The sequence below is a fragment of the Carya illinoinensis genome, chromosome 6 (genome assembly GCF_018687715.1).
Source record: "Carya illinoinensis cultivar Pawnee chromosome 6, C.illinoinensisPawnee_v1, whole genome shotgun sequence".
NCBI classification, from domain to species: domain Eukaryota; kingdom Viridiplantae; phylum Streptophyta; class Magnoliopsida; order Fagales; family Juglandaceae; genus Carya; species Carya illinoinensis.
In genome coordinates, this window is record NC_056757.1 from 36,536,882 (window position 1) to 36,561,507 (window position 24,626).

Genomic DNA, 24,626 nt, shown 5'->3' on the forward strand with positions numbered 1-24,626 from the left:
GATTGGTTTGAGGTAGGGAGAGAGGAAGGAGTGAGTCTGAAAGTAGTAAAGCTTAAATCTGACAACTCCCGATCTGCAAATTCTTGTTTTCAACTGGAATGAACTTGGTTGCGCTTTGCTTTGTCTTATATACGAGATAATGAAACAGAGGGACACGCCCAACGGCTGGAGGGACTGACCCTGAACATGACCTTGACCCCGTCCTCATCTGACTGACTCTGCCCACACGTGTACGTGGTCGCATTTAACTTGGGGACCTAACCCTGGTTCGGTTAGGGAAAAGGAGATGGTCAAAGCAAATGCGAGACCGGTGGACTGGGCCCTACATATTCCACTCTGCAGTCTTAACTCACTCTTTATTACATCAACACCGTACTGTTTGGAGATTAAAAGCATCATTCATTATTTATGGATGGGTGCTGGCCCTTCCTAATCCTTTCCTTTGCTTTGGAGAACAGATTACAATGCAAAGGAATGTGCGAGTCCAGGTTGTCTTTCCACCTCTTCATTCGGGCAAAATGGTCCGAATATGTTGGCGTATTGGGAATTAATTATTTGTTAGTTTGGAACATAGACTGGTAGGTATCATGACTCGAGTAAATATGACGTATATTAATATTTTTATTATTTTATATAATATTAATTTTTACTTATTTATATAATATTTATAATATTGATAATCGAGCGAGACACAACACCTGAAGGTAATTAGGATTTTAGTTAAGAAATTATCACAGCCTCAGGTGAGAGTCATGTGGGTGATAACGGGGAATATGAGGTTCAGGAAAACGTCATTGTCTATTACCTTAGCCCTGGCCCATGGATAAAGACCAACCTCCCCCGGCCCATATATAAAGACCAACGTCATTCAGTCTTTTTCATGGATTCATGCGAAGAGAATTTAATAAAAGTAATGATACATACAGTCGTGGAATTACAAACGCCGTGTAATTATTTTGAAAAAGAGTGGGATCCATGATTAAAAAGTTAATTTTTTTTCATTTAGATCTCATATTAATTTATTTTTTTTAAAACGACTGCATATCACTTACACAACTACGATTGTAAATATCATTTCTCATTTAATAATAAAGTAGGCCACATATTGAGAGATTGGTGTTTAAATGGGCCCACCCACTCACTTGTGCCTTTTAACAAGGAAATGCCCTGTTCAAATGTTATCATTTGAGGAATTGCATTCGTCATTTTATATTTGTATATTTTAATATTATTTTTTATTTTATTTTATTTTTATTAAATTAATTAAATTATTATATTTATCATTCATATACTATATATTTATTATAAAAAATAAAAATAAATATAATGTATAGTATATAAGAATGATAAGTATAATTATTCTTATTTTTTTGAACGATTTTTTTTTCATAAAATTGACTCTTGTATACTTAAAACAAAACCTTAAAAAAAGGAATATAGATCTAATATATAATATTAATAATAATCTGTACTCTCTGGAACATACTGTTAACTAGTAATTATCTATAAATATAAAATATTAAATCATTAAATAATCCTAATGTTCCAAAAATCCGTGCCCTTTGCTTGCTGTCTCTCACGCTAATCAACCATTGTCGGTCCCTTCTACATCCTACTGTCTAATAGTCTCCTTTGAAATATCTCAATCCATATTTCTTGCCTATTTTTGGAGCCATTGGCCGATAAATAAATACTCATGATTGGTTATATTTTTGTAATTTGCTTACACCGTTACTTAAAAAAGCTTATATTTCACATATAGACTTTTATTAAGTATCTTTTATCTCCAGATCAAAGTAGACACTGACAAACGTTCATCAGTGGTGATCCAACGGAGCCCACGAGTGTGCATTAAAATAAAGCCTTTAGGATTAGTTTCAGAACTCGAGAAAGTCTCAGAGAGAGAGAGAGAGAGAGAGAGTGGGGAAGTGTTCTACACTCGGTCAAAACCTACTTCCATAATCCATTGCCTCCCGCACGCTTACATTGCTCTCTCTCTCTCTCTCTCTCGTCTCTGTGGAAGGATCTTTCCCTCTTCTTCTCGACCATGGGAATTTACGCGACGCTCTTTTTGCTGTGTCTGATAGCGATTATTGCAATGCAGCCTCCCGTGATAATGTCGTCGGGTCAGTTCCATATAATCCTATCCACTTGGTTTCTATTTCTAAGCTTCACCTTCTGTCCGCTCTTTGTTTGGACTAGTTGCGTTTATTTTGTTTATCTGTTTTCGTTATTCTTTATTCCCTCTTATGGCGTTGGTTTTTGTGGCCTGTTTTGGGCAAGTGATTCTGTGAACGGGTTTTGATTTGTAGTTTGGATGATTCAAGTTATTCCTTTATTTGGTTTTATGACCCATATGCTGCAGGTGGTTGTTTGTGAAACATGGTATTGTTTGAGTGAGTTTCCTGGAGTGGGGAGGGAAAGGGGAAGAGACGCAGCAGTGACCCCTCTACTTCACGAGGCATGATTCTGGTCTATCGCGCTACCCTTTGGGGGCTGAAAAGATTAGGATTTTACTAATTACAAAGCCTACAACTTCTCGTAGGAACTATCAAGTTTAATTTTTAATTTTTAGAAAGTTGTTTTAAATCAGATTAATGTTTTGCTAACTTTGTTTAATTGAAATTCTTTTCATTCCAAAATGACGGATCAATTTTGCATGTTGCAGTTCATCACTTGTTAATCAGAGAATGGCTCATTGATTAATAATTACTTTTACCACTTCTGCAGATTGCCCCTTAGATTTGAGTGGAGGTAATATCACTCTCGTGGCCTCAATCTGCTCCACTAACGATGACAGAGGAAAGTGTTGCCGCTACATTAATGCTATTGTTGCAGTTTCCATTGCTCGCTATGCAAATACCACAGGCAACCTAGGGGTTACTACAGATTTGTCTGAAATCTGCAAACGTTCCATATCAGAAACCTTGAAACTGTATGGAGTTCCACGAAATGCAACAGTGTTTTGCGGGTTTGGAACCAAAATCCCAGTTAATTATGAGTGTACGGGTCGGAAAACTGTCACCCAGATGCTGCAGTCTCCAGATTTTGTGGATGTCTCTGAAAATTGCAAAATGCCACTTTCAGAGGAAACTAATTGCAGGAAATGTATAAACGCCAGTATCATGTACCTTCATAATCTGGTAGGGGCAGAAAATAATACGACATTGAGTACGTGCCGTGATGCAACTTTTGCTGCGATTGGAAGCCAAGTTGATGGCATTTCAGTTGTTGAAATTGCAAACTGTTTCTTTGGAGTTCAAGGTCTTGGCATTCTTCCAGGTATCAACATTCAACTCAGTTCAACTGTCTTTCACATCTTGCGTGCCTAATCTTATCATAGTGGATTTAGCATTTGTGCTCTTGAAATTGGGGGAAAAAAAATTCCTGAAATGCCAACTAGAGTCTGTCTATAATCTGCCATTGTTTTTTACATTTTTGTGGCTTTTTCATTCATTTTTCCCGTGTTCATTATGATGGTGTATTTGTCACTAATAATCATTTGTTGCAATTATGATTCTGATTTCAGAGCTGTCCCCATCTTCACTCACGCCTGAGGTTTCTCCAAGTCCAGTGGTTGCTGCAAGCCCAAATAAGCGCCATCCCTATCGACTGACATTGATTCCAGGCGTTGGACTTGCAGTTACTGCAGCTGCTGTTCTAACGCTTGTTGTCTTGATATTTCTTATTCGTCGGAAAAGCAGAGAGCTGGAGGATACCGGAAATATAGATAAGACATCTTCAAAAACTTTTCCTCCTCCTTGGCATGTTTGGAAATTCCAGGAAGGTATGACCCTGGATCTTTTATTGTCACATTCTCGCTCACATTCCCATATATCAGACATCCTATTTATTTATATGTTCTTTACTTTTGGCGGGTGGCGGTGTCGTTTGGACTTAAGGTGCAGGTCCTTCGTCTATGTTCCGTAAATTCAGCTACAAGGAGATAAAGAAGGCAACCGACAGTTTTAACACTATCATTGGGCGAGGAGGATTTGGAACAGTGTACAAGGCTCAATTTAGTGATGGCTTAGTGGCAGCAGTAAAATGTATGAACAAAGTTTCAGAGCTGAGGGAGGATGACTTCTGCAGAGAGATCGAGCTTCTTGCTAGATTGCATCATCGCCATCTTGTTGCTCTAAGGGGCTTTTGCATTGCAAAACGTGAGAGGTAGTTTGGTCATGCATGCACTTGAGTGACGCTCCTCATATATTAGCAACACTGAAAACTTTTGATCGCATCATGCCAGGTTTCTCATGTATGAGTATATGGCAAATGGAAGCTTAAAGGATCATCTTCATGGTATGATTCTTGCTTCTTCCGTTTTTTCTTTTTTCTTCCTACACCCCCACCCCAAAAAAAAAAAAAAAAATCTCTTTTTTTAACTTTTGCTGAAGTTGAACTTTTTTACAACATAACTTGTTCCTTCTTATCCTATCTATTTTTCGTGGCTAGACTTTCCCCCTATGTTTCTAACTTTTGCTGAAGTTGAACTTTTTTATAACATAACTTGTTCCTTCTTATCCTATCTATTTTTCATATCTAAACTTTCCCCCCTAAATCACCCTTCTTTGATGGCTTTCTAATTGAATTTGATCTCATGAATGCACAGCTCCTGGTAGAACCCCTCTCAGTTGGCGGACTAGGATGCAGATTGCAATAGATGTGGCTAATGCGCTGGTAATCTACTATATCATGCTCGTCACTTTGGCTGGGTTTTGATTCTGTTAATTTTAGATCTACTGAAAACTTCACTAATATCGCGTGGAATTGCTTTTTCTTGTTTGCTGTTGTCATGTGCAGGAGTACCTCCATTTCTACTGTGATCCTCCTCTGTGCCACAGAGATATTAAGTCCAGCAACATTTTACTGGATGAGAACTTCGTGGCTAAGGTAGTGTACCTGTCGGATGCACACCTAGCTCTTGTACATAATTCTGAGTCCGTCCTTCCTTTTGTGGAAGAGATTAGATTTTTCTCTTGATAGAGTTCAGGAGATGAGATTCTCTCTTAATTAGACTACTTTCAGGAATGAGGGACATGTTTGCACATAATAACTCAAAACGAATTCTTTTTATGGGATCATGTGTCCATAATTCCTTCCTTTCTTTTTCTTTTGTTAGAGTTTTACATGGGTAAAAATGCACTTCCAAAACCATCTTAAAAGCTTTGTATTGTGTACCAACGTTGCTGTTTTGTTTTCTAGGTTGCAGACTTTGGCCTTGCACATGCTTCAAAAGATGGTTCCGTTTGCTTTGAGCCTGTAAATACTGATATCCGGGGAACTCCAGGTCAGGGAAAATCCATGACTGCTTGAGTATGAATTATTTGCTTTTTTTTGCTAAAGAGAGATAAATGTTGGATGGCTTTCAGGTTATATGGATCCTGAATATGTTGTCAGTCAAGAATTCACTGAGAAAAGCGATGTTTACAGCTATGGTGTGCTACTCTTGGAGATAGTGACTGCAAGGCGAGCAATACAAGACAACAAGAATATAGTGGAATGGTCCCAAATATACATGGCATCAGAATCAAGGCAGCACGAACTTGTGGATGCTAGTATCAGGGATTATTTTGACTTAGACCAGCTTCAAATAGTACTCTCTATTGTGAGATGGTGTACCCAGAGAGAAGGCAGAGATAGGCCTTCAATTAAACGGGTTCTTAGACTTCTGTATGAGAGTTCTGACTCAATGCAAAATGGCCTTTTAGAAGCACTGGAAGATGAAGAGTATGAAGGAATTGAAGAGAGAGGAAGGAGAAGCAAGGGCAAAATAGGTCGGCATGATGCAATTTTTCACAGTGGAGATGGTAGGAATCTTGCTTCTTCCTCAAGCACATCTAGGTCATTTTGTAGTAGGAGCTTTTTACTTGAAACTAGCTCTCCGCAGTCTCCAAATTGAACAAGATACTCTCTGTTTGATGCCTATCATTTGGCACATGGACTAAGTCCGGTTGAAAGATTGGATAAGAGGGGCCTGAAATAGGTTGCATGTATGCTCAGTTTCCATCCTCACAGCAAAGTCTTTCACCTTCTGGAGGCACGTCAAAGACGTCGTCAAGATTATTACTTGCTTTGGTTGAAGTTAAAGAAAGAAATTGCAAGAGTAATCTCATTACACGGTTTTTTGTTTTATTATGTTCAAGAAATTTTGGGAGAAATGAATGTATTGCTTCTCTTTTATTACTGATAGTATACATACGGCATGAAATTGTAAAGTTTCTTCATGTCAATACCTATATCATTTTGACTGAAAAAATGTCTATGGTATCTGTAATGTTGTCTTGAATTGATGCAGTTATCGCCTTATCGGTGACTTGTAGTTTGAAGGACGATTCTGCAAGTTGGATGTCCCACGGAAACGATGTTACTTTGTGTTAGATTGCAACAAAAAATGCCAAACGCAGGTAAAGAACAAAGATCAGCGGGTAGGATCAAACCGTGGTATGGCACAAGCCGGTGCTTTTATCTCGACACTCAGGTCGCTCCCAACACACTCAACATTGCCAGGACAGCCCCGCAAGCGGGTGACCAAAATTTCCTCCAACTGGAGAGCGGAAAACGCTGGAAGGGTACATGCTTTGACGTCGATTGGAGGCACAGAGCCTCATTATGCTAAATACACCGTTCCATAAGCTCCTTTCCGAGAAAGCTCCGCAGCCATGCACTTTAGCCAAGCTATGAACGAACGGAGAATGATGAGAGAAATGAAAAGGGTAATGCTCATTCCCCTTTACGCAAACCAATCTCTGCTTATAGAAACTGTACTTCGACCGCCTTGAATATATATATATAATGACAAAACTGAGTGAGCACAGCGCAATCCGTTCAGCTTTGCAGATAGTATATACGCTGTATATTACGAGTTGGAGGGAGATTTTTGAAAGCATAGATCGTCTTTGTAATGCCAAGAAAAACAGAATTCACTTCGTTGATGGACTACCAAAATATACATCGTTCACATGCTTACTAGGAATTAAGGATCTCAACCTTCCAATCAATACATTTACAATATGCATCAACTGCATTTCCTGATTTTTAGGTCGAATAGGAGTTCGAACTTCTCTAGGAAATAAATTTTCAGTGCACAAAATTGAGGAAATTAGCAGGGAAGGAAAGGAGGCTCTGAGAAAGAATAGGTAAGACGAAGTCTCTCTCTCCAATAGCTAACGAACTTCACTAACCCCAGCACCAACCATCTATAAGAAATAGTCACCAGAGAAAATAATGATTGTGGGCAGACAACGATATCAAGGGGTGCTCTGACTGCAGTTCGCAATGTCCATGTCATTCCCTCTCTGAGGGAGCATTATTGACAGTCGGAAGCATCAGCTGCATGAAACTTTCTGGTGGGCACAACCTGAAAAAGAGAATAATAACAAGTGGATAAACTTTGGTCTCCAAATAATGAGGACTCTTAACCAATTACATAATCTTAAATTTATGTCTGCTAGGTAAGACAAATGCCGTTGCCAATTTTCTTTAAATATTACTTGATCATTGCTTACAGCATCAGCAGCTGCAGTTATCTTCAACCTTTTCATCATGGATGGCGGATGCACAGCTTCTCTCCTTGGTCTTCCTCCGCAAAATTCTTATCTGAAGCCTCTGCAAAGAAACCAAAAAATGCCTAAGAAGAAGCATCTGAAGCAATATAATAAGAATAAACATATTTATACCAAAAAAACTAGCAAAACGAGGGTATCTAGCTACGATGATCACATACTCTGGAGTTCTCAATTATCTGGATATGAAAATTAAAGGGTGATGTTGTAGGGCCATCTCAACTGAATCACTCTCACAAGCCATTTAAAGCTGTCAAACTTTAAGTATTGTTTAATGAAACAAGTGACCGTTTCACATGATACAACAGAAAAATTCCATAAATTATAACCTGTATTTTCTTTTGGTCTTTACTGACAAGTTTTATGATTTTAGCGAAGAAATCAGCAATTATCATGACAAAGGATGCATCTTTTTGATATAATCAGCAATTATGTTTTACCAAGTTAAGTCTTTTCATATATAGTATAGTTTTTCCGGTGAGTAATGCTAATATACGATACTCTCATCCTATTTTCAGATGTGACACCATTAGATGATAAAAGTTTATACAATAAAAATATCTAGTGATAATAAATGTGTAACATATTACAATAAAGGGATGAAAATAGAATGAGAATATGATGTATATAATTTTTCTTTTCCAGTACATCACCACTATGTTCTTTGTGTAAGTTAATACTGGATGTTTAATTTGGGAGTCTTTCTATACGTATATTTATGTGATGATTGTACTGCTATCATTTATATTCGATGAGCACAAAGTGCAGATGGGATAACTTGCATCCACACTCAAACCGACATCTGATCCCTCCTATACATTCAATTTCTAGAGTGTGCGTTGCAGAGGAGGGGGTAGCATGTGTATACACATTCTAAATGAGATTTGGGATTGAAACCCATAAAGAAAAACTACGGCATACAAGGTAAGATATGAGTAATGCAGAAAAAAGTAGACATCTAATCCAAATTAATTACCTCTAGGGCTGCCAACCAAATTTTGCTCCAAAGAATCAAAGATCATGATGATCTACAAAATAAATGCCCTTTTAAGTAAGTTCCTTCATCGTAAAGAACACAGTGTTCTTGGACATTAATTTGGAGATCTTACACAGCGCCGCTTTCCTGAAGATGTAAAATGGCGTATCCATGGACTTCTTAGAACAACCTGAGAATCAGCAGTGCTGTCCAACACAGGAACATTTCTTTCAAAGTTGATCTTCTGCCAGCTGCCATCTCGTAGAACCACAGACTGAAAATTAATAACAGTAAATAAGCCTACTGCATGAGGAGTTCGAACGAGACAAGAACAACACGGAAAGACTGGATATATAAACATAACATATGCGACCACTCACTTCCGAACCAGGTCAGAAGAATTGCAAGTTTTGGATCGAGGTTCTTCAGCTGAATATGATCCCCAGGTATTTGCTTTGGAGTGCGAAGCATCCATATGCATGGATCGCTGCAGCGTGGCAACAAATTATGCCTCTAGAGATTCAAGATACAGACTGTGCTTCTCGTCTATCCATTCTGTCAAGTCGCTCCGGAATCTCCCCGACGTCCCCGTTGCTTCTGGATCGGGAGAGAGTGACGGAATACTAGGCCGGAGTCCCTCTCCCATTCCTCTTGCACCGACAGAAAATGCGAAAGAAGAATATTGAAAATCGAAAATCGTTAATTTAAAGTGGAATTCATGTGGAGAGGTGGCGGCGGCGCCGTTTGACTGATTAATTAATGGTTAGGTTGGGGCCAGTGGAGACTACGCATGGCCTCGCTTTTACACGTGTCAGCGACATTGGCAGGACGATAAATATCTTCGGTCAACGTCGGCCGAAGATATTTTTACTTTTTCTTTTGTCCTCGTGTCGGTAAACATCACACAAATATCTTCCGTTTGGATATTTGGGTTTGGATATATAAGCGTCTAAATTCGTCTCAATTTATTTGATCTAAATATTATAATCTTTTAAATTTTTTTTTATAAAATATAATAAATAATTTAATTTTTAAATTTTAAAAAATATTATTAAAATATAATATTTTATTTAACTTTTAACTTTTATCTTATCTCAATTCACTATTTAAATATTTTTTAAATATTAAGATTTTATTTTTAAAATTTATCGAATATAATTTCAAATGTATTAAATTTATATTTTCCATTTTATAAAAAAAAGTATATTACCTTATTTAGTTTAAATTTTCTTATCTAGTTTGGTTAAACAAAAGGAAAAAAAAAAAAGTCTTCACAAAAATATCTTGTGTCACCATCAATCTCAAATGATTAATTTTCCAAATTGAAGTTAACAAGATCATTTGATTTATTTTCAAAGGAATTGATAATCATACCAATTGAATCACGATCTGGATAGACTTTGAGATTGAAGTAGAAGTCGAAAGGACTACAACCTAGTATTTATCATTCAACAATAAAATGACGTACTCTATTTTATTAAATTAAAAAGAATAAATGACTGATTGCACATAAATATTACGCAATAAATTTAGGTTGCTTATGGTCACCCCTCAAACTTCCCATTGGTTCATTTGTGTATTTTTTTTAAAAAAAATATTAAATTAAAAAAATTAAAATTAAAATTGAAAAAGGAAAAAAAATAAACTAGTAATAACTTTTGAGGTATTTAGTATAATTTTCTATAAAATTACGAAGAATTATGATGATTTATTAAATAATAAAATTATTTTTATTATAAAATATACCTAACTTATTATATTAAGGAATACAATTTTAATTATGTCATATCCTATCACGGGAATAAAGTTCTTTCATTAATTAAGGAGGGACAAGGCTAAAATATCTCTGCCGGTCTCATGGTCATGATGACGTATGCATTCCAGAAAGCAGGTACTGTCGGCCGTTGATAAAACAAACAAAATTATGATTCGTTATTTGTCAGATATTTTTTTATGTGATTATCATTTAAGTTACTCACATATCAAATATTCTTTATTTAAAATTATTTTATATTAATTAAAATAGTTATTTTATATTAAAAAGTTAAAACTAATCAAATTAATTAAATGTATAAAAAATACATAAAAATAATTAAATATAAAATTTTTAATATATAAAAAGATAAATAATATTTATTATAAAAATGTTACACAATTATTAAAATATAAATAAATAAATAAATAATTTATATAAAAAATTAATTCTTTAATAATAAATCTTATTTTTTTAAAAATAACTCTACATAATTATATATAGTATTATTTTTATATATCTTCTTTATTTTTATTTTTTTTTCCATTTCTACAAATAGAAAACGCATCGAGATTAGAACCCAAAATCTCACTCTTCAGGTCTCCCTTTATTGCTACAAAAGAAAAAAAAATACTAATTAAACTAAAAATCAACCAGTAAGAAAAAATAAAGCATTAATGCATATCCAAAGATTATAAAGCATTATGTGTAAGATTGGTTTATTAAAATTATTGTGGAAATCTATTTCTTCTATGAGGATAAGATCAGTCCTAAAGCTGTAAGGAACGGTCCAGATGTCCCCACTCCCCAGCCGTCGCCAACCACTGGCCACGTTGCGAGATCTCGATGGTTGAGCAGGTCTCCTCCCAAATATGCTCAATATTAAAGTCCGGGCCCCCACCACCTAAATCCCTCCTTAAATAACGACTCGGGTCGAGGAGGCATAAGACACATGTCACTTCCACCACGCTGCACGCACCACTAGCTCTGGCTTTCCTCCGGCTCCGACACGACCCTCCAGCCGACTTTCGCTAAAAAAAGAAAAAAAAGGTAAAAACAGTTCCATTTGTTCCGTTTATTTCCATTTTCTTCCTCCTTTTCTGTCAATATTCCAAGATTTATTTTATTTTTTTACAACTTGTTGGCGTGATTTATGAAACATTTACTCATATTGAAAATTGCATGCTCTTAATATTGGAGCTTGAATGTGTTCTATACTAATTTAGAAAAGCAGTTCATATATATATGTTTGTTGCTTATGAAACTCTGTAGCAGAAATGGGTAGTGGTTTTCCCCCCTTTTCTCCATTTTTCCACAGGCTAAAGATGGTTTTGGAGTTCTGTCGTGGTGTTTATCATTTGGTTTGGCTATATATGCTAATTAATTGTTGTGTAAGGTTGTTGGTACACATGTTAGTTTATTTTGGGTCTGAATGAAGTTGGAGCATATGCGGGACAAAAGTGTTCAAGTCTTTCATTTTATCTGAATTATTTGATGGGCCATGAGTGTACAGATTGTTTGGTTCTAGTCGGTTCTACTTGTAGTACTTAGATTCTTCAACGTGGGATGTTTTTGTTGTTTGTTTTGTTTTCTGAGCAACGTGGGTTGTATTCGAAAGTAAAGTTTGGTTATGAAAAATCTTAAGAATATTTGAGATTTAAGTTTTGGAAAAAGAGAAATTTTTTTAAAAATAGATATATTGGAATTTGTGAAAGTATCAGTGGAATTGAAAAGTTCTTTTAATATAATTTTTTTAAAGTATTTTTATTTTGGATAATAATTAGAGACATTCCTCACTGAAACAGAGTTGAGCGTGAATTTTCTTCTTCACCGATTCATCATTTCTTGTGTTGGTGAACTCTGGATCTGAATCTAAAGAAACCAATACAAAGCCAACTAAATATTGCACTTGATCTGCTTCCAGAGGATGCTAGATATTAAGACACTTGCATAAGTTGAGCTGCTAGAAGTTTCTAAACAAAAATATGGGGTCTTATGTATCACCTGGGGATGAAAGTGATGAGAAGCCACAAGGAAATTATGCGTTGACTCGGCAGCCTTCTATATACTCCTTGACATTAGATGAGTTCCAGAACACCTTGGGTGACCAAGGAAAGGATTTCGGATCCATGAATATGGATGAACTTTTGAAAAATATATGGACTGCTGAGGAGACTCAAGCCATGACATCTTTGGCTGGTGGGAGGGATGGAAATGTACTGGGTGGGAATTTGCAGAGGCAAGGATCTTTGACATTGCCATGGCCACTTAGTCAGAAAACCGTTGATGAAGTTTGGAGAGACTTGATTAGGGAAAGTGGTTGGTACGGTGCTCTAGATGGGAGCGTCACTGGGAGGTCAAATTTGCCGCAGGCGCAACAAACGCTGGGAGAGATGACTTTAGAAGAGTTTTTGATGAGAGCGGGAGCGCTGAGAGAAGATATCGAACTAACTAGAAGGCTTATTAATAGTGGATTCTATGGTGAACTATCTCAACCAAATGATAATAACAGTTTAGCTTTTGAGTTTCAACAGCCAAGTCGAAGTAATGGGGTCTTTGTCGATCAGATAATAGAGAACAATAATTCAATTCCTACTCAGCCTACTAGTTTAGCACTGAATGCAGGACGAGTTAGGTCTCCTCACCAACAAATTCAGCAGCAGCAACAACCCCTCTTCCCCAAACCTTCGACTCTTCCTTTTGCCTCTCCCCTGCATCAAGTAAACAATGCTCAGCTTGCTTGCCCGCAAAGTAGGAGTCCAGTCGTTGGAGTTGCAAAGCCTACTGTGAATACTGGTTTAGTTCAGAGTGGACGAATTAGCAAGGTTGGTTTGGGTCCTGGGGCTGTCTCTAGTGTGGCTGGATCCGCTGTAAGTCAGGTATCATCAGATGTGATTGCAAATAGTGGTGTACATACGGCGTCAGTGCCACCAGTTTCATATGTATTTAGCCAGGAAAGGAGATGCGGGGCTAGTGAGAAAGTAGTTGAGAGAAGGCAAAGGAGAATGATCAAGAACAGAGAGTCAGCTGCAAGATCACGGGCTCGTAAGCAGGTAATCATATGTGTTTTCAAGTGTATTTTGTTTAGCAGTTAGCTGGATAAATACTACATTTATTATGTTGCTTTGCTTCTGTGCCAAATCGGGATTATAGTTTTAGAGGACTTAATGTTTGGTTAACGGTATTTTGTGAATTCAACATTTGAAATCAAGTTTAACCATATCAATGCACACTATCATGATGTTTGTGCACATTCCTACAATATTCCCCTCCCTTTGAAATAAATGAAAAGGAAATACTCACAGTTGCTAGATTTGAATTGAAAAAAAACCTCACCTCATTTTGTTTGCTTTGCCCTATATGCATGCCAATTGTCATAGAAATTACCCTTTCTTAGCAACTGATTTTGTGGATAAACTTGACGTCATACTAGGCATCTTATTGCAAACTGCAGTATCTCTGCATGTGACTGCTTTCTGTATGCCTTGACTAAATACTATAATTTGAATGTATGTGTCTCTGTCAATTAAACAATCATGGTGCTTACATTGACTAAGTAGCAACTTATTTCCCCTTAAGAGACAATTTTATATGCCCATTGATGTAAATTGAAGCAGGAAAAACAAGGGAAGATTTTACTTCATAAACGTTTGGTTTGGTGAATCCTCTTTCTTGTGAACTTTCTGGTGTCATCTATACATGCCGCAGCGTGATGGACCTTACTCCACTTCCATAAGAAAAAAAAGGGCTTTAGCTAACACCAACTTAACTCCATCTGATGTTGAGGCGGGTTGCAATTATAAAAGAGGGTTTGAGGAGATAATATTAGAAGCTTTAAATGACTCGAAAATGAGGCGATGACATGGACAGGCGTGCATCTGCAATGTGGCACAAGATAAAAATTTTCAAGTCTTCACTTTTGACACATGGCTCTTGCAAGGAACTTTTGGATGAATACAATGGCAATCTTTCTATGATACTCTGCTTGCTTTGTTATTTTATTTTGATTTTGTGTACGGAAGAATGATGGATGATTAGTGTTCCTTTTGCTTTTGGTTTTGTGCCAGGCATATACCATGGAACTGGAAGCAGAAGTTGCAAAACTCAAAGAAATGAACCAAGAATTACAGGAAAAACAGGTAATGTCTTTTATTACGGCAAAATCTGGGTTGGTTGATTTGGTAATTTTGTCTGTGAATAACCCTCTTTGAACTCATTTTGTCTGCTTCAGGAAGAGATTATGGAGATGCAGAATAACCAGGTAGATGTCCCTTTATAGATATTTCAGTCAAAAAACAAATACGTTCACATACTTAGATCTGACATCTTCTTCAACGTGCAAAGGTTAAGAAATCTCAACTGTAGTCACTCAAGCCTGGAAATAGTTGGTTAAAGAGTTCAGAAGAAGTTGCAGTCTCTCACGCATAGCGCTCGTGCGTGCACACACACACCACACATGTACACAGAAACACATTATTTTGAACTCAGTTCAGTTCTTTGTCGATTTAACAAGTAAAGCAAGATTTTATCTTGTTCCATTAATATGTTCTTATTGTAATCCGTATAAAAAAAAATAGTGTTCCAACTCAAGACTAGAGATTGAATAACTCCTTTTATCTGTCTGTTGTGGCAGGAATTAGATAAAATGAATCAGCAGTGGGTAAGTGAAAGACAATGCTTGAGAAGGACACTGACGGGCCCTTGGTAGAGATGATGAATTCGAGGGTGGATGTAAGTAGATATAAGTAGAACTAGTGCTTTGAGTACACGCTGATGTAGGCGTTGATGCTATCCCATTCCAGGTCTCCTGCTACAGTATTGTTTAGGTAGCTGTATATAGTAAGCACTATATATAGGAGTTTTGAGTTGTAAATTATGAACTGAGATAAGTTTTATCATGTAAAATTATTAAAGCTTTTGTTGTTTGTGATATCTCATGATTGCTTATTTGGTTTTCTCCGTTACTTTCTATATCCTGCACGCAACTCATTTCTATTTCTGAGTGCCTTTTCTTTGGGAGTTCCTCGTTTTATCTTTTGTTCCCACTGGAAGGTTTAGTGCATGTAAAAACAATGCGTAGACGGAACCTTCAAGAAGGGCATCAACTGATAATAAGAGTTGAAATTTCTTACCTGCCTTACCAACCAGATTTTTTTTAAGAGATGATACGAATTCCTCTCACATTTAATTAAGAGTTGAATGAATGTGAAGGATATTGAAATATTAATTAAACAATAGTGATTTAACATAAATTTTCTAGGGTGGTGCCCACCAAACTTGACCAATTTTGTTGATCAACACCATTAATTTGTTCTTTATCTTTTCATATTTCTTTTTTGGGAAAAATACATTACAACAAAGAATAAGTGTAAATTTGAGATTACAGTGGGAAATATAATTTATATATTTAGGATTTATAGCTCCCAACTTAAGTAGTAAATTTTACTATTAAAAAATTATTTACTATTTGATAACTATATGTAACATGTTTGTTTGTAAATATATTAAAAAAATATTTTATGAGACAGAAATGACGATTATTTAAATTTTTAAAGATTATGATCATATTTTTGAAAGTTGTATAGATATTTTTTTATCTATTGACAATCTTTTTAAAATTTAAATTATGTTTCGTATGATCCGGAAAAGTATTATTTTTTTTAAACATACTTTTTAACTTATTTGAAATTAAAAGTATTTTAATTGTAACATCCAAACGATCTAATTTTTTTTATTAAAGAGTTTTAAAAATATTTAAACACTTTTTAAAACTCTTACCTCAAACAAGCTCTAACTTGGAATGGACAAGGCGTATATTTGTGTTTTACACACTCTAATAAAAGACACAAATAACTTTCAACTGGTGTATTTTTACTTTCTAACTTTCAATAATGCTATATATAATTTTTTTTTTTTAAAAAAAAAAAATTAAAGTAACTAATCACATTAATGAATTATATAAAGTGTTTTTATTTTAAGAGTTATATTCTACTAAGTTGTCTTATAGACTTATACCACGATGTGGATCTTTATTTTTGTTTGTAGAAAGCCGTATAACAATAAGCATCACGGTTGCCAGGAATCCGTTGTAGTCTAGTTGGTCAGGATACTCGGCTCTCACCCGAGAGACCCGGGTTCGAGTCCCGGCAACGGAATTCTTTTTGCTGCATAAAACTGGATTGAATATCAATGCACTGCACAATCAAGCAATTCTGCAGAAGCTGAAGTAGCGGAGTGAGTGAGTACGTGGCTGTAGAAATGATCTTCAATCCAAAAGAGGGCCTGATTCGACTCTCTCCCAACTCTACTAAAATAAGGCGTTTCATGCTATTAGTACTTTACCAAAAAGGCTTTGTAATGGAAGAATGATTAGTTCACATATATTTTGAGTCAGCCAGGCCGACCACCAGCATTACCAATTAACTTTATCATCAGCAACAATTCTTGTGCTCCGACGATGCCAAGACCTGCACAGATTTTTCAATTCATGCAACCCCAACATCCACCTCTGAATGAGGTCTTTGTGGATGGAAAGGAACCATCAAGCAAGACATACATGAATTGATCACGTGAAGTTTATTTTAATAATTAAATATATTGTCAGTTGAGATAGCAGGAAGCGCCCGTGGCCTAATGGATAAGGCGTCTGACTTCTAATCAGGCGATTGTGGGTTCGAGTCCCACCGGGCGTGCTTATCCCGCTATGATAAATTTTATTATTTTTCAAAAGAGTAACGTTAAGTGTGTTAATGGCCTCAATAAAAAGAGTATAGTAAATTATTAATTTTTTTTTTCTATATAAATTTCATATTTATTATTATTTTAAAAATAATTATAGCAGTAATACACATACAAAATATTTTTATTTTTATTTTTTATTTTTTATTGCGGGTATTTTACCAACTCTGGAAGAAAATGAGAACTTATTTTCTCGGCGTATTTGGTCGTGGTCGGTTTGTATACGAGGAGGGTAGTGTACTCACGTATTTTTACCGTTGTCGGGCTGGAATCCCCACCAACACACACACACACCTCCCTTTCCAAGTCCTTCCTAATCTAGTAAATCGTTTAGTTCCTGAACTCAGTTGTTTTCTGGAAAATCCCATGACCATAGCCGTCTACCTTTGATACCCAGGTTTTCTCTCTCCCTCCCTGGCTCGGCTATTTTAACAGTTCTTTTGTGGATTTCTTTCCCTCTCCTTTTCATCTATTTAGATCTCTCTTTGATTAACTATCAAAAAGATATCTCTTTGATTAAATCGCTTACCTTTTGCTTCTTTTTCAGGATCCAAGTATCTTGGTTTTATTGGGACCGAACCGGCAGTCAAGGAGGAGCTCTGGACGAATATGAGGTACTATTTGATGTTATTTTCAAAATCTAATTGTCTATTGGGAGATCGGTATTTGGAATCATAAACGATCTAGTTTTGTGGGATTGTTTTTGTTCTGAGGAAACGCAATAACGAAAAAAAAAAAAAAAGGTTGTTGTAGGATTGCTTTGGTAGCTAAGAAAACGCAATAACAAATAAATAAACGAAATCTTAGTATTTCAACTTTTTTTGGTATGGTGTACGAGTGATTGAAATTTTCGCCGACCTGGGTCGAATAAAAATATGTTTCCTTGCCATTATCGTCGGTAAAATAGACGTCACCCGTAAAGCTTTAAATTTGTATGCTGTCTTTTTTATTCTGCGAGATTCTACGCGCTCAGACAGTCTCTCCAATCTAATATTGTTGAAATAATCATATCTTACTGGACTTTATTTGCTAGCTTGCAATAAGATATCAAAGAATAAGGCTGGAACTTTAGGCGTTATTTGGAAGTGTAAAAGAGAACAGTATTCCTATTTTGTAAACGGTAATGACAAAAATATTTAGGTTACTCATTCCTTTTAGCTGTAAAGGTACCGGGACTCGAAGGCCGTCATGTTATGATCAACTGTGAGTCAGGTTTATGCATTTCTATCAGTAAGTGCTGGATTTAGTCTGTTTTCATTCCATCGCTAGGTACTTCTGGAACATTTTACCTTCACATACGCACAACTGCTGCCTAGAATTGTTTCGAGGTACTTCCCTATGGTATTTAATTACATTTTCTGCTCTCTGCCATGTCCAGGAATCCTTGATTTTGTTAATGAACAATGATGGCTAATCCAGATGCATCGACATTGATAGCGTCTTCAGAATCCTCTGAAAAAAAGGCCACACATCTGGCAGATTCAAACATAAACATGCTTCAACCTTCTTCAAGCTATCAAAGTCGAAGCTCCTCAGATGGCCCTATTGCTATCCTTTGGGACATTGAGAATTGCCCTGTCCCAAGTGATGTCCGCCCTGAAGATGCAGCTGGTAATATTAGAATGGCTTTGCAGGTTCACCCTGTAATTAAAGGAGCAGTTATGATGTTTTCTGCCTACGGAGATTTTAATGCATTCCCTAGGCGACTCAGAGAAGGCTGTCAGAGAACCGGCGTCAAGCTTATAGATGTCCCAAATGGGAGAAAGGATGCTGCTGACAAGGCAATCTTGGTTGACATGTTTCTGTTTGCCCTTGATAACCCTCCACCTTCTTCCATCATGTTGATCTCTGGGGATGTAGATTTTTCTCCGGCACTTCACATTCTTGGCCAACGTGGATATACCGTGATCCTTGTTATCCCCGCTGGTGTTGGCGTTTCCTCAGCACTCACTAATGCTGGTAAGTTTGTTTGGGACTGGCCTAGTGTGGTTCGTGGGGAAGGCTTTGTTCCCCCCACCAAGGTTTTAATGCCCCCTCGTGGAGGTGTAGCCGACACTGCAGCGTATCTCATGGGATGTCATATCAATGACAACCCCAATGCCCAAAATGATGAGGAGGCAATTGTATATAGAGGAATCTCACAAAGCTATTGCAATTTGAGGGATTTCTCATTACTGTCACAATCTTTAGCTGAATACAACAATATTTCTTCAACCTGGCCTTGCCTTGCTACAACTTTGAGGTCACAAAGTCTTCCTTCTGGTTTGAATGAAGTTTCAGGAGGTGGTGTTTCTTCTGGTGATCAGATGGAATCTACTTTGTGGGTACAGCCTGGAGATCTAAATGGACTAAAAAGCCAGTTGGTAAAATTGCTGGAACTTTCAGGAGGATGCCTGCCTCTGACCCGAGTTCCAGCTGAGTACCACAAGTGTTTTGGGCGGCCTCTTTATGTATCAGAGTATGGAGCATTAAAGCTGGTAAATCTTTTCAGGAAGATGGGTGACACTATGGCTGTAGAGGGGAAGGGCAATCGGAAATTTGTCTATCTTCGAAAGTCTGGCCCCAGTGCTCCTCCTTTGGTTTTGACAAGGAAGGATAAGAAAGGAAAGGGGACCCAGGAAGAGTGTATGGATAATGTCACAGGTGGTGGCTCTTCAGATGAATTCTCAGATGAAGAGAGAGTGGTTATAGAAGAAAATGATGTGAGCAAGAGCCGATATTATAATCAGGAAACAGCAGTCCGTTGTGAAATTGATGACCGCAGTCTTGAGCAGTTCAAGTATGAGTTGCAAGAGATTCTAGTCAGCTATTCTTGTCCAATTTTTCTCGGTAGCTTTGAGGCGATATACCAGCAACGGTACAAGAAACCTCTTGAATATAAAAAATTAGGTGCGAATCAGCTAGAGGAACTGCTTGAGAAAGTGAGCGATGTGGTGGAGTTGCATGAAGAACCCACAAACAAGAGGAAGTTCCTGGCTGCCGTTGGTGGCTAGAAGAATAAGGCAGCTGAGGTCTCTGTACTCTTTTTTGTGTCTTTATTTGATAGATATGAAAAAGAATAGTCCAGCGCTTATAACGAGAGACTCCAGCTTTTTTCCCTTTTCAGTTCGTCCTGCATGGATTTGAAGGTTTTAACATGAAAAATTTCCATGTAGGACTCTTGCCTAATCATTATTACTGACTAGCTGCTAATGGAGATCTGTATGTAATTGACCTTCAACGTACTAATGTATCTGTACCTGATCCTAATAATCACCATTAAAGATCCGGTTTTATTTACCACCGCAAGTGTTCTCAAAACTCAACAGTCGAAACTAGACTATCATTGTATTTGTCTAAATATGTTCTACATTTTTTTTTCTTAATTCTATCTCCAGATATAATGAATATTACAATTCAAGTAGATTAAATTTTTATTTAAGATTATTCTAATAAATAATTTTACATTAATAGATAGAATGCTCTGTCTACACGATTTAAGCTCACAAGAAAGTAATTAATTTATTAAAACAAAATATGAAACAAGATGCCATAGACGTGAAAAATTGTTGAAATTGATGCTGATGAAGTCAATTCCAACGTCTCCAAGTCATAATGCCATCATAATCGAATATTAAAAAAAAAAAAAAATTATTCTCTATTAAAGTGAAAAAAACAATAATACAGCGAGATGTTTGGTTAGGGACAAACATATGTTAGTATAAATTACTCAAATACAACCTTGACCCTTGGTACCTCCCAAAGGTCCTCAAAGCCGCAGCAACAAGAGACGATATTCCTCACAAGAGCCTCTTCTCATCTCCTAAGGTCCCCCAACACCCTCTACAAAATGCTCACCCTCCCTTCTCACCCCACTACAATTGCCACCACCAGCGAAACTACAATTACAAGCTCTTCAATTGTGTCCCATGTCGTCGCTCTCAGTGCGCTTTCTTTCTCCTCCCCTGTCCTCTTCCACCTCTGCATGGCCAAGGATAAGGTCCTCATCCACTCAGTCGGTGCCACCTGTTACGGAGGAGGTGGAGGTGGAGGTGGAGAGGCTGGAGCCGAGAGTGGAAGAGAGAGAAGGGTACTGGGTGTTGAAGGAGAAGTTCAGGGAAGGCATAAACCCTTCGGAGAAGGTGAAGCTTCAAAAAGAGCCCATGAAGCTTTTCATGGAAGATGGCATAGAAGAGCTGGCCAAGATGTCAATGGAGGAGATTGAGAATAGTAAAGTTACCAAGGACGATATTGATGTGAGGCTTAAGTGGCTTGGTCTCTTCCATAGGAGAAAGCATCAATGTAAGTTATGGCAAGTTTTGATTCTTTCTGCAACTGGAAATAAAAATTTCATATTTTGATTAATGAGAAAGAAAAAAAAATTGTGCGACTTAGATTGAGTTAATGGGTTAGAGCCCTTTTATCTTCACTATTTTGCTGGGTAAATTTTGGAGGGAAGATATAAAATATTTGATAAATTGTAGACTACATAATTGATAACCAGTGAAAGTCTAGTGATATTATACGATAACGGATAAACCATTTTGACGTCTCCCTTTGGTCTTGATGAATTCTGCTGTTGTTGGTGATGATCAGATGGTAGATTTATGATGCGACTGAAGCTACCTAATGGGGTGACAACAAGTGCGCAAACTCGATACTTGGCGAGTGTGATTAGGAAATATGGAAAGGATGGGTGCGCCGATGTGACAACCAGGCAAAATTGGCAAATTCGTGGAGTGGTACTGCCTGATGTGCCGGAAATACTTAAAGGTCTAGCAGAAGTTGGCTTGACAAGCCTGCAGAGTGGAATGGACAATGTGAGAAACCCTGTTGGGAACCCTCTTGCAGGGATTGATCCACACGAGATTGTTGATACACGGCCTTACACCAACTTGTTATCCCAGTTTATCACTGCCAATTCATTTGGTAACCCGGCGGTCTCTAACTTGTAAGTCTTTGGCCCCTAAACACCCGAAATACTTTCTATTTTTTATTTTTTTTTGGTTTGCTCCAGTTAAGAGTTTTCAAATTATGCCGAGTGTTCTGAGTTTATCACTGTTCTAAATGTGTGTATTTGGTTTAACCTCATTGTTTGTTCAAAGCCTTAGTAGGCATAGAAAGGAGATTGGAATTTCTGGGAAAGGGAAAACCCAAATATGCTATGATTGGACACCGGGATTTAAATTCTAATTATTTTGGTACTTTTAATTTTCTTCTTCTTCTTCAAACATGCAAGAGAAAATTCAAGCTTTTTGTGTAGGAATAATTTTGTAATGTGAAACTGCCTTATGGTTTATGAGGAAGTTAGTTACTGGTTCACAAAGGTTGGGGAGGTTCTATATGGGGTTGCAACAGCTTTGGCTTTATTTTTTAAGTCGTGTTCCATGCGTAACATATTTTGATAGTCAGTCCAGAGGATCTCATTAAGCCAGAGGAGTGCGTATATGTTCAAAATAGATATAAAATCGAGTTTTTTTTTTTTTTTTTTTTTTTTTTTTTTTAATTTTTAAATTTTAAATAAAGGTTTCTTGTTGATTTCTGTCTGAATAGGCCAAGGAAGTGGAATGTGTGTGTGGTGGGTTCTCATGATCTCTTCGAGCATCCTCACATCAATGATCTCGCTTACATGCCTGCTGTAAAGGATGAACGGTTTGGTTTTAATCTGCTGGTTGGAGGCTTCTTTAGTCCCAAGCGATGTGCAGAGGCAGTACCTCTTGATGCCTGGGTCCCGGCAGATGATGTGATCCCAGTGTGCGAAGCCATACTAGAGGCTTATAGGGATCTCGGCAACAGAGGGAACCGGCAAAAAACAAGAATGATGTGGTTGATTGATGAACTTGTGAGTAATCATTCTCTTTATTATGCAATGTGTCTCGTCCTTTTTTTTGTCAGAAGAGGGATGGTACTCCCGATTTTATTGATCACACTCTCTTATGGCCAATGTGTCTCATCAGGAATTATCAATTACACACACATACACACACGCACATATATTTCTTAAGCAGAAGCTACCTGATTTAATGGCATGAGATTCAGAAATATACTTTACAATTCCAACGTTTGGGATAACATTATAAAAATCTGGAAGTGGCTGAATTAGTGCTTTCTTATTTCTAGTGTGCATAATTTTTTATTTGTTAATACTATTCACTTGATTAATCTATGTAATTAAACTAAATGCAGGGTATTGAAGGATTCAGGTCAGAGGTAGTTAAAAGAATGCCCCAAAAGCAGCTGGAGAGAGCTTCTCCTGAAGACCTGATTCAGAAGCAAGGGGAAAGGAGAGATTATCTTGGTGTCCATCCACAGAAGCAAGAAGGTTTTAGTTATGTGGGTCTTCACATTCCTGTAGGTCGAGTCCAGGCAGATGACATGGATGAACTAGCTCGTTTGGCAGACTCTTATGGTTCAGGTGAACTCCGGCTGACTGTGGAACAAAACATCATAATTCCAAACATTGAGAACTCAAAACTCAACGCGTTACTTGAAGAGCCTCTATTGAAAGACAGGTTGTCACCAGAACCGCCTCTTCTCGTGAAAGGGTTGGTGGCATGCACTGGCAACCAATTCTGTGGGCAGGCCATTATAGAGACGAAGGCCAGGGCCTTGAAGGTGACTGAGGAAGTTCAAAGGCAAGTGGCAGTGACTCGGCCAATTAGGATGCACTGGACTGGCTGTCCAAACAGTTGTGGGCAGGTACAAGTGGCTGATATTGGTTTCATGGGGTGCATGGCAAGGGATGAGAATAGGAAGCCTTGCGAAGGTGTTGATGTTTTTTTGGGAGGCAGAATTGGTAGCGACTCACATTTGGGAGATCTTTACAAGAAGGGTGTTCCTTGCAAGGACTTGGTGCCATTAGTGGTGGACATTCTGGTTAAACATTTTGGAGCTGTACGGAGGGAGAGGGAAGACGAGGAGGATTGATTCAAACAGCCAGATAACTTATATGGAGTTCGTTTAGCAGTTTTGACGAGTCCCTGCAAATATTTGTCCAGGAGATGGGACATGAAATATGAATGTTGCATCATGGTGGGACTAACATGGGCTGCTCTTTAATTGGGCTTAGATTTGCTGATTTGGTTTTGGAAATGGTACGAGTCTGTTTGAATTGTATGATGTATCAAAATAACAGTCATGAGTTCAATGGTCTTATTAAAAGGAATAAAAGAAAAGGAATATTTTTTTCATAAACCATTCTCAAGTAATGCAGACCATGCTGTTAGCAAATCTTCGAATTTTCCTTGCAACCCAGATAGAGAAGAAGATGGCCACCCCAATTGCGCAATTAAAGCTCTATTTAATTAGCATCAATCTTGCGTGTTTTGCATTGCCAATGGAAGGAACTTGGGTTGTGCACGACGCAGTTTGTAAATCTCGTACAGCCCGAGCTAAGTCCACGGGCAGGCCCAAAATTTTCACTTAAAAGATTCCCTATCATATATACCACGACTTCATCCATAGGACTTAAAAGATATTGTACATGCATATTTCCACTCGATAATGCTATCTACAAGCTGGAGCCTTTATAATGGTGACTCGTCATAAAACTGGGAAAGCTTAAAATTGCAGGGCCCGCCCAAACTCAGTGAAATAATTCCTGAACGATATGATG

The 24,626-nt window shown here is 37.4% G+C and overlaps 5 protein-coding genes and 2 non-coding genes across 15 annotated transcripts; 6 read left to right on the top strand and 1 right to left on the bottom strand.

The window, feature by feature from the left end:
- The first annotated feature begins 1,776 nt into the window (after window positions 1-1,776).
- On the top strand, window positions 1,777-6,343 carry LOC122313277 (probable receptor-like protein kinase At1g49730). Of its 2 annotated transcripts, none has more exons than XM_043128117.1 (9): window positions 1,777-2,126; window positions 2,731-3,282; window positions 3,530-3,787; window positions 3,909-4,170; window positions 4,250-4,302; window positions 4,613-4,680; window positions 4,804-4,893; window positions 5,206-5,290; window positions 5,373-6,343. In XM_043128117.1, exons 1-9 carry the CDS (start codon window positions 2,048-2,050, stop codon window positions 5,900-5,902), a joined length of 1,977 nt encoding a protein of 658 aa, XP_042984051.1. In that variant the 5' UTR covers window positions 1,777-2,047; the 3' UTR covers window positions 5,903-6,343. The 2 variants fall into 2 exon arrangements, with proteins under 2 accessions (XP_042984051.1, XP_042984050.1); XM_043128116.1 differs by having other exon boundaries at window positions 1,779-2,126; window positions 3,903-4,170.
- Window positions 6,201-9,296, bottom strand: LOC122313279. Of its 3 annotated transcripts, XR_006243347.1 has the most exons (6): window positions 8,922-9,296; window positions 8,675-8,815; window positions 8,542-8,593; window positions 7,494-7,608; window positions 6,441-7,360; window positions 6,201-6,337 (listed from the first exon to the last, which is right to left on the bottom strand). XR_006243347.1 is itself a non-coding variant. In XM_043128124.1 (5 exons), exons 1-4 carry the CDS (start codon window positions 9,020-9,022, stop codon window positions 7,544-7,546), a joined length of 336 nt encoding a protein of 111 aa, XP_042984058.1. In that variant the 5' UTR covers window positions 9,023-9,292; the 3' UTR covers window positions 6,906-7,360; window positions 7,509-7,543. The 3 variants fall into 3 exon arrangements, 1 of the variants encoding a protein (XP_042984058.1); XR_006243346.1 differs by lacking the exon at window positions 6,201-6,337 and having other exon boundaries at window positions 6,906-7,360; window positions 8,675-8,792; window positions 8,922-9,292; XM_043128124.1 differs by lacking the exon at window positions 6,201-6,337 and having other exon boundaries at window positions 6,906-7,360; window positions 7,509-7,608; window positions 8,675-8,792; window positions 8,922-9,292.
- Window positions 9,297-11,200: 1,904 nt separating this feature from the next.
- Window positions 11,201-15,226, top strand: LOC122313278 (ABSCISIC ACID-INSENSITIVE 5-like protein 6). Of its 5 annotated transcripts, none has more exons than XM_043128118.1 (5): window positions 11,201-11,344; window positions 12,100-13,347; window positions 14,362-14,433; window positions 14,526-14,555; window positions 14,928-15,226. In XM_043128118.1, the coding sequence occupies exons 2-5, from the start codon at window positions 12,280-12,282 to the stop codon at window positions 15,000-15,002; spliced, it is 1,245 nt and encodes a 414-aa protein (XP_042984052.1). In that variant the 5' UTR covers window positions 11,201-11,344; window positions 12,100-12,279; the 3' UTR covers window positions 15,003-15,226. The 5 variants fall into 5 exon arrangements, with proteins under 5 accessions (XP_042984052.1, XP_042984056.1, XP_042984057.1 ...); XM_043128122.1 differs by having other exon boundaries at window positions 14,935-15,226; XM_043128121.1 differs by having other exon boundaries at window positions 11,208-11,344; window positions 12,219-13,347.
- Window positions 15,227-16,376: 1,150 nt separating this feature from the next.
- Window positions 16,377-16,449, top strand: TRNAE-CUC. The gene has a single exon. It is a non-coding gene; the product is annotated as a tRNA-Glu (tRNA).
- Window positions 16,450-16,913: 464 nt separating this feature from the next.
- Window positions 16,914-16,986, top strand: TRNAR-UCU. Its single transcript has one exon. It is a non-coding gene; the product is annotated as a tRNA-Arg (tRNA).
- Window positions 16,987-17,258: 272 nt separating this feature from the next.
- Window positions 17,259-20,314, top strand: LOC122313171. Of its 2 annotated transcripts, XM_043127942.1 has the most exons (4): window positions 17,259-17,429; window positions 17,580-17,646; window positions 18,199-18,262; window positions 18,411-20,314. In XM_043127942.1, exon 4 carries the CDS (start codon window positions 18,436-18,438, stop codon window positions 20,023-20,025), a length of 1,590 nt encoding a protein of 529 aa, XP_042983876.1. In that variant the 5' UTR covers window positions 17,259-17,429; window positions 17,580-17,646; window positions 18,199-18,262; window positions 18,411-18,435; the 3' UTR covers window positions 20,026-20,314. The 2 variants fall into 2 exon arrangements, with proteins under 2 accessions (XP_042983876.1, XP_042983875.1); XM_043127941.1 differs by lacking the exon at window positions 18,199-18,262 and having other exon boundaries at window positions 17,260-17,429.
- A 469-nt stretch (window positions 20,315-20,783) lies between these two features.
- LOC122313170 (ferredoxin--nitrite reductase, chloroplastic) lies at window positions 20,784-24,208 on the top strand. The gene is made up of 4 exons (XM_043127940.1): window positions 20,784-21,313; window positions 21,608-21,962; window positions 22,565-22,853; window positions 23,198-24,208. The coding sequence occupies exons 1-4, from the start codon at window positions 20,941-20,943 to the stop codon at window positions 23,936-23,938; spliced, it is 1,758 nt and encodes a 585-aa protein (XP_042983874.1). The 5' UTR covers window positions 20,784-20,940; the 3' UTR covers window positions 23,939-24,208.
- The last annotated feature ends 418 nt before the right edge of the window (window positions 24,209-24,626 follow it).